This window comes from Phaenicophaeus curvirostris, chromosome 5, assembly GCF_032191515.1.
Source record: "Phaenicophaeus curvirostris isolate KB17595 chromosome 5, BPBGC_Pcur_1.0, whole genome shotgun sequence".
Taxonomy (NCBI): domain Eukaryota; kingdom Metazoa; phylum Chordata; class Aves; order Cuculiformes; family Cuculidae; genus Phaenicophaeus; species Phaenicophaeus curvirostris.
In genome coordinates, this window is record NC_091396.1 from 21,064,463 (window position 1) to 21,073,643 (window position 9,181).

The 9,181-nt window shown below is 36.7% G+C and overlaps 1 protein-coding gene across 3 annotated transcripts in view; it reads left to right on the plus strand.

Annotated features, from left to right (window-relative positions):
• PPP6R3 (protein phosphatase 6 regulatory subunit 3) overlaps positions 1–7,542 on the plus strand; it is a 57,106-nt gene extending 49,564 nt beyond the window's left edge. For all 3 annotated transcript variants that reach the window (XM_069857801.1, XM_069857804.1, XM_069857803.1), the window contains 2 exons: positions 437–559; positions 3,986–7,542. In XM_069857801.1, coding sequence (XP_069713902.1) covers positions 437–559; positions 3,986–4,037 — 175 coding nt within the window. In that variant the 3' untranslated portion in view covers positions 4,038–7,542. The remainder of the gene's footprint in view (positions 1–436; positions 560–3,985) is intronic.
• The last annotated feature ends 1,639 nt before the right edge of the window (positions 7,543–9,181 follow it).

Here is a 9,181-nt window from a genome sequence, read left to right on the forward strand (position 1 = left end):
CTGATATTTCATGGACAGACTTCATTAATGTCAGTTTTTGAGGGAATCTTGAATTTCTTTTATACTTTCTTCCTTCCATTTTTGCGTACTTCTGGATTCAGAGTGTTGAAATCTTATCGGTATGTATAGTAAAGGAGCATGACTGTGACTGTTACCACTTCAGGCATCACACATATTCCTTATTTTCTTTCTGATCTTATTTGAATCACTGTGTTTCTTACCCCTTTATCCAGTAAAATTTTGATTAATGTAAATACCAGTGCATTGTTAGGTGTTTGTAAAGTCTAGACCCATTTGCTTGATCTTCATGTTGCAATCATAGCTTAAAATCCATTTGCATGTGAAATATGGACCTGTCCCTCAGTCTTCTGTTCACTGAAATTTCCCTTTAAGTGAACTGAAATATTAACTAACATCTTTCTGTTGTTTTTTTAAGTGAGGAAGGAAAATTGTCTACCTCGCAGGATGCTTCTTGTAAATATGTAGTAGAAGAGAATGCAGATGTTGCAGAAGAGGCTCCTTCAGCTCTGCAGCCTAGTAACAGCAGTCCAGAACAGAGGTAACCACATTCAGGGATGCTTTCAGTCCTCTAAGTAGCAGTTTGCATGTTTTTCTGATAGGATTAATCTAAAGAGATTAGTTCAATTCTGATTTTAGCTCAATGTAAATATGTACTTACATCTTTTGCATCTTTTATAAATTCTCACAAGTAATATTTTCCATTGATTCTAAGACTTGAGTTGTCAAAAATATTTTTGCCTTCTACTTATTGTCTTACAGGGATGTGTAACTATCCCCGTTCTGTTTTGTGGTCAAATTAGAATAGTGAATTGATACACTTATGAAAATGATGATTAAAACCAGAACATTAGGTGGAAAATTCATGAAAGTGAGGTCTACTGTGTTTTCGTTCTGTGTTCTGTACTGTAGAACAGCTTGGGAGAAGTCCACTGGTATGTCCACTAGAAAGTCCACTTTCCATCTGTATGGGAAGGGAATGGTTCCTGAAGTTATGCTTGTTGATTGTGAATCAGTTACTATTTGCACTCTTGTCTTCATAATCTGAATACTTATAGATTTGGAGAAGATTTTTCAAAGTACATAAACTGTTCTAAATAAAGCTTGAATGAAATATGGAGCAGACTGAATTGCTCAGCATAGTTATTGGAGGAAAGAAAAGACTCCTCTTAGCCAGCTTGGCTACTAGCACAGTATTGGAGAGTTAAAAATACAGTTCTGAAGGAGCCACCACCAAACAGAGAAAGGTGTCTTTTAAATTGTCAGATAATACTGTTTTCTCCAAAAAAAAAAAGGTATTTTTCAGTATTTCTCCTGTGTAATTTCCTGTTGAAATACTTGTTTGGGAGAATTCTTGCCTCTCAAGTGAGCTAGTTTGTAGACTTCAGTCAGGGCAGCATTAATTTTCATCTTTAACCTCACCATTGCTTCAGGCTTTTAGGTAGATGAGGAGATTTCCACCCTTCAAGGGACCTTGCTCTGGAACTTACAGATTCCAAGTACTTTAAAATTAATATCTAGGCTAGAGTTTACTGTTTTCTTAGCAGAACCAATGGCTTGTTGAACATCAGGAATAATCCTACAGGCTTTCTTGGTGCTAAGGCAAAGAGTGGTATGCTGCAATTTCCTGTTTTAGGTGTTATTCAGGGTACCCAGAGGAACTATGCTGTGTGAAGGAAAGCGTCCTGGCAGGGGAAGGAAAGTGCTACTTAAATGTGTATTTGCTTAACCCCGAGTAACCCATAGGGTCTGCTCCTCTTCCTGCAGGGCTTAGGGGATCAAAGCTGTGTGTGCTGCCTTCCTGTTGGTGAGCTGAGGACGTTCTCAATGGGAGCATGTTCTGAAGGGAGGGAGGGTTTTGCTTTATTGAAAGCAATTCCAGAGGACACTTTTGAGTTGCGGTGTAAACGGGCATGATTCAGAAAATCAGATTTCAGAATATATATATACACGCACGCATATTTGCTGTATTTGTATTTAACTAGTTGTTTTAGTAGTTTAAAAGCTGTTGTGTTTCTTTAATATATCTTAAACTGTTATTAAAGAAACATATTTTTTGCACAAATACTGCGAAAGTAGTAATCAGTTTAAGGCTTTGTGAATGCTATATTAGATATCTAGCTTTCTAGTGAAGTCAAAATTCAAATGCTTTTGTAAGCCAAGATTTACTGTATAGCTGTACAAACAACAGGGAACTCTCCTTACGTGTTCTGGCTATACTGTATGCAGACTAAGAAAGATGCAAGCGTGTTTGACAAATTTGGACTGTTTTTTAGTCTTGTTTGAGCTAGTATTCCTTACCTCTGTGATACTGGGTGTTACACTAAAACACTGCTACCTTTCCCTGTAAGCCAGAACTTACTACTCTGCATAAATTCCATAAATTTTATGAAGTGGGTTCTAATTAGAAAAAATATCCCTGTATACTTAGTTCAATTGCGGAAACCCAGAAACTGTCTTCCACAGCCTTTTTATCTGGAGGTACTACTTTTATCAAGACAACATTTTTAATGATGATAAGCATTAAGTTGTAGGGAAGAAGTCTTTGGGAACTAGGTGGTTGCCGTTTGAGTAAAGATGTTTGTCTAAACCAGTAGAGGGCTCTTAGAGTGTGAGTAGTTCGTTAGATTGCTTTTGAGTGGCAGGAAATCTCGAGGAACTCTTCATTGAATCCAGGTGGCTTCAGCAAAGTTCAGTACCTTCTCTGAAGGTGGCTGTCACAGCAGATCCTCATACAAGTGTGGTATAAATATCAAGATAAACGTAATTGTGCTTTTTGGGCTCCATGAATGTATGACTAGTGGGAGGAGTCCCCTAGGTAGGTCTTTGGCCAGCAGTAATCATCTCTGCTAAGAGGCCTGTCCTGTTGTTGACTTTATGATCAGTAAGTGACTTACTGCTGTGTGGACTGCCAAACTTTCTGTCCATACAGCACTTGTTTCTTACCTTCCGGGTTTCTGTAAAAAGTGTTTACTTCTGTTTAGTGATGTCTGTCTTTTGTCTAATGTGTACACATTTTTTTAAAAAAGTGTTTTTAGAGCTTAGCAGCCAAAGACTTAGCTAGGGGACTCCTGCTGGTCATGTGCATGTAGAGCACGGACACAAGAATGGCTTCTCTGTGATGTACACCATCAGAGAACAGGAGTTACAGGTAACTTTTCTCATGTGTAGTTCCAAATGGTATTTATATTCTTAAAGGAATCTTCAAATGATAGGTCTGTAGACTTGCATTAAGTGGAAGTTGATATTTTTTGCCTTTGGTGCTTGCAATTCTTCATGTTCTCATGCATTTGATCTTTTTGTAGTAGTCCAGAGCAATTGAGTCCACTTTTACACTAAATGCCTTAGTTAGAAATGTCTATAACCTTACTGCTTTCACTGTTTTAGGTTCGCTCCTTATTTTCCTCCATGCTTCCTGAACTTTTCATGCTAGTGGACAGACATTCAAAGTGTTTGTGAAATGGCAGTGTTTATACATTAGATTAGTAAATCACATTTTTTTAAGACACTGTTATTCCTGTTGTCTTAGCTGTGTACTTTCAAATGCAACCTTAAATGCTCCTAGCATCACGTTACACCTCACAGAATAAGGTTTGGAGAAGCGTCAGAAATGTGGTTTTATTAATGATTGTCTTAGGGTGACATTGCATCTCTAGAGATCACTTAGTAGGTCTGTTCATAAAGATCAAACACTTTTGAGTGGTGTGTTCATTTAACTAAAGTGCTGTGTCTAATTAGGACTCTAGAAATGCTGGATGCCAGAAAGTAAGTGGGATGAGCATGCTATTAGTTTGTTTCCTCTTCAACTTGGGTCAAGCTACATATAATCTGGGGTTATTTGTTCTTTAGGGTGTGGGTTTGTGGGTTTATTGATGTCGTTTTTTCTTTTTTTTTTTTTAAATGTACCTGAATTTGTTTTGGACCCTTGTTGTTTCTTGTATACTTACATCATTTTTTGGCCTCTTAGGACTGATCAACACACCCATTTAGGAGAGCCATCTGTTAATGGTCCTGTATGATAAGTGGTGTCTTCTACCTTGGTTGAAGAAAATGAACTGATATCCAGGTGTTTGACTGTTTCTTGAGGATTTCATCTAGACTCTGTTGAAGCCAGTTACTGCTGCACTAATTTCGCAAGGGATCAGGACCAGCAACATTTATATTCTAGATTTTAAGACATTGTACAGAAATTCGTAAGTGTAAAAAATATTGCACATGGAGAAATACCAATAATTTTTGCCTATGTTTATATTGTATTGTTCTGAATAATGGGTAGCCTGTGAAATAAGATCTTGCTACCCATGTAATGATGACAGTAGTGTTACTAGAGTTCAAATGGCTGTAAGAATAGTTTTATAAAAAAGTGAAAACACAGATCTAATGTATTTGAGACATAACTATTTGATGATTAGTGTGACCAAAGTATTTAGCAGTTTTCATACATTTTTCACCTTGTAAAAAAGAAAAGAAAGTGAATTAATGTTTCTTCTGAAACTGAAACGCCCTATAAATGTTATTTTCATTGTTTTAGCTTACAAAAGTGATTTAAATAAGAATTTTTTGATGTTCAGCATTTTAAAACAAGTTTTTTAATTGGTATTTGTTTTCCGTATTGTTTAAAACAGACAAAAATGTAAGTCTATTGCTAGGGATTTTAAGTATTTATTGCTACGACTTAGTTGACAAATAGATGTTACTGTAAAGCCATATGTTCTGTTAAGTCTTGTTTGCTTGAAACAATACCTTACTGGTGAAACACTAGAATATTTGAAGTGCACATGGTTTGTTGTGTTTAAGTGATTCACCTGCCTCTTAACCCATTCTCCAAGATTTATTTTAATACCAAGCATTTTGGAACAATCTGCGTGCTTAAAACGCTATAATCCTTTTAGACAAGTCAAGTAAATGAAATGCCCGTGCTGCTAATGTAATTACAGTACATGCATTTTAAAAGTATATAGTGTTTTTAATACTAATTTTTGCAGCAGAGCATGTTAATTGTTACTTTTACTGTATTGATCTGTGTGAGGCTTTCATTTATATGTTCTAAACCAGTTTTTTCACAGCTGGTTTGTGTATATATATATAGTGATTATAGAAACTAATTCTGTGTAATTTATAATTTTCTATGTCAGTGTATAATTCCAACAGCCTTCTCAAACAAACAGTAGCAATATACTGTATATTGCCACATTGTCTGGTGAAAGGGTTAAAGTACTTCACCTCCTGCACTTTTAGATGCAAATCCATTTTTGTTTCTGCAGTAGTTATTCATTTATTTTATACATCATTTGTTTTCCTGACCAGTATTTAAAGCCAAAAGGATACTCCAAATAATGGCCAATTACTTATTTTTAGAAGGCATCCCAAGCAACGTGCCTAAAGGTTACATTGCATAAATAAAAACCCAAAACATGTATGTATAATGGCATTTCCCTTATTGCTTCCTGTCTTGTATTTTCTACAGTAGATTTTGGTGGCACTCATTATTGCAAATTGTTACAAACTGATCAGTTATGCTTTTCCCCTCTGTTTTCACACAGTATTGTAATGTAATTCGTAACTATGGTTGTCCTTTTATTTGTACTGTATAAATTATGGAATCCAATCAGTTGTTTCTTCTTCAGTTCAGAATTCTTTCCAGATCAGCTTGACCAAACATGTTTCGTATATTAGCTTTAGCGTTGACAACTGTCATTTTATTACTTTCTCGTCTGTTATTGAACAAGCAGTCTTGGAAATAAGCCCACTTATTTCAGCACATGCATTGGAATCCAAGCAGAAATCCCAAATGCAGGAGAGCAGGGTGTTGTCTTATGTAAGTTTGACACTTAGAATTCCTTAGAACTCCTTTCCAGTGGAGTTTTTTCCTTTGTTAACAAATTTGACTAGCTACATAGCCATGAAGGAGGTACTGGCAGCAAATTATTTGAAACTATTTCAGCCCTGTTGCCTGCAGTTTGGCAAAGTCTTTAGTATGTTGTCCTTTTGTTTAATGAATTGTCATATCAGTCCACTGTACAGTTCATACAGAGCTCAGAATTGAAAAGGGGGTTTTCTCCCCCTTCCTGCTGTTCACAGTAATATCAGTCAAGTGGAGGTGTGAGAAGTGATGGTGAGTGGAATTCACCCTTCAGTATAGTTTGCCTTCTAATTAAGGGGTGCAATAGAGGTAAACTAGGTTGGCTTACCTAATGGTGATCCCACTGGTCTTCTTCCTTACTGTTGCATTTATTGTTAACTTTTACAGCTTCTGTGCGCAGTGAGTTAAACCTGGGATTTGACCTAGTCAGCATGTTCAGAGAAGGGTTAGCATGTGTTTTATCCACTAACTGTATTACTTGTACAAGGAATCCTGAACTTGAAGGGAAAGCTTTGGAAGTGTGGTTTTGGGATAGTGTGTGGGTGTGTGTACACACATACGTACCCCTTTTGCTGTCTTACCAACACTTAATGCTGCTTACATAGGCTTGCAAAGGTTTGAATGTACTTGGAGAGTTCTTCCAAGTAGCTGTGTTACCCAACCTCCTTAATCAAATTCAATTTGCATGCAGTGGAATTTGTGTCTTCTTTATTAAAAGATATTTTAATGCATTTGAGAGATGGAATAATACCTTGTACAAGTTTGACTTCTGACAGTGTAGGATTTGGGATGAAGTAAGCTTGCTTTGAATGACTCATAGCAAATATGTACGTTGCCATATTTCACAGTACACTTTGAAATGGCTAGAGGCTCAGTCACTTGAAACTGAGGAATAGTGATGTCTGTTAATATCAACAGGCAGTGGATTTAACTCTCAGGACTTCTTTGGTAAAGGATTTTTACTGAAGCAAGAGCATGTTGCAGAAGTGGCTAAATCAATAATATGTGCAATAGCTCATTGCCTCTTCAGCCCTGTGTCTTTGTTACCTGGCAGAGTGCATGAACCATGCCTACTTGACCAGTGAAACTATTATTTTTGAGTGTAAGGCTTTTATAGCAAGATTATTCCCTTTACTTAGAAGGGTAAGTTGTCATCTTGACTAGTATTACTATTATTAATTGAGCAACCATTCCCTCTGTTCAGTGAATTGACAGGTAGTCACTGAGAAGACAATAGAATAGTTGAAACAATCTCATTATGTAATTGTAAATGCATCCCGGTGTGACCATGCTCTTGAGTGAAAACAACTGACCTGTTCGTGTTAAGCCTTGTATCTACCTCTTGAACAGTGAGTTCTGGCTCGTCATCTGCATATTCCTGTGGAAACTTACTGTGATATTCATTCTTCGTTTGAATTACACCTAGGAATTATGAAAGACTTATGAGGAAGATGAATCAGGTTGTGTATCATTCGTTATAAATTTATCTTCCTGTTTAAATTAGCTTTAATTTCCTTGGATATTGTTTTGTTTTCTGTCTTACACCGTTTTCTGTCTTATACAATACTTCCTGATACAACTGTGTATAACTGATGTCTCTATTAATATACCTAAACAATCACTTCTATTTCAAAATAAATAGTGCTTTCTCCAGTATAGAAGTAGTGCTTCAAGTTTCATTATAAAAGTGTTTGTATTGTTTTCCAAGTCAGGATGGAAATGGAAGTTAATGCAGCAACAAACCTTTAAGTTTTTAAATTCTTTTAGTTTCTGCTTCTCAGTTCCTAACAGGTAAGGATTTGGTATCCTTCTATTCCATTGTTGTTTGAATATTTGAGAATACAGCATGGAGAAAGACCAAGGCAATAAAATTAAAGTAAAAAATACTCAGCATAAAAATAGAATCATCTTCCTGTCTCCGTTAGCTAGGTTAGTTCATGAAGTCTTTTGCACAGACTTGGCTTGGCTTTCTAGTTCAAATTGTTCCAGGCCCTGTGCATAGTCTTGGTTAATGACTTGCTTGTAATTACACTTCTTCTACTGCCATTACAAGGAACTCAGTATGTGCTTCTTACTCTTCTGCCACAAGCTGAAACAGTGACAAGAACTGAACATTATATTGTAATTTGCTAGCAGTATCTTTCAGAATTTCTCTCTGCTAGATAATCCTGGACTTAGTCTTTGATGCATCTTTTTCTGTTGGAGAGAGGAACTTTCTTCTGCATTTTTATCTTCTCTAAATTGGTAAGTACTCTACAAAATGAGGTAGTTTGTGTTTATGGCCATAGCTTAAGTAATGTAATTCTGATTCTAGGACCTTCTTCAGGAGTGTTCTCCCTTCTCATTTTGGATCTCTTCTGAGTGGTGTGAGTGCTTTCCTATGATCAATATTCTCTGCATCTCAAAGCATGGATTCTGAAGACTGTAATTTAGGTCATGCTTGCCTGTTGGTATACGATCATCCAGAGTAAGAGAACCAACTCTTGCCTAGCTGTGATTGAGTAGATTTGTCACTCATGTCTCAACTTAAACTTTACCTGAGCAAATGGATATCTTCTTGTCTCACTACTTTAGTCTATGCTAATTAGGTAGATCAATGGTTGATTCCTAAGGGCAATATTTATTTTTTTCAGATAGAACCTGTTACTTACAGATCTGTTGGGACTGCTTTTGAACTCCAGTGTGTGCTGCTCTTCTCGTCTGTCTTAGGTGGCGGTCGGGGATAGGGATAGGGTGTCTTCCACTCTTACCTACAATAATTATCTGTCAAAGTGTGTCAGAATGTTATCTAGGGTAATAGATTCCTTTGTGAGGGCACTGAAACCTGACTACATACGTGGCAAATAAAGCATGCTTTTCCTTCCACCAGAGTTAAGTGCTTGCCACTTTTTCAGACCAAAAATACAAAGTGTTTACTGTCTTGTGCTGGTTCTTATATCAGACAACGGCACAAGATTGTTAAGCCTACTGACTGTCTGCTAGAACTCAAGTGACCTTATTTCTGTTGTTGTTAGAGTTCTCCAGAGCACCTTTCCTGCTATTTCCTTATAGAAACATTTGTTGTTAACGCTGTTTGTTAAAAAGTGTTGTTCTTAAGTAGTCACTGCTAAAATCATTGTTCTGAAGTGTGCTTTCAAATGAGTAGTGTTCTGCTTTGGAGTGAGCAATAGTGGGCTGTGCATAATGATCAGCCAGCACTCAAATGAGAAAGGGTAGTAACTAGGAACTGAGATATTCATGGGACTGCTGGGTACTATTCCTCTTGCAGAGTAAGTGTGCAGCACTTTTTTTTTTTTTTAA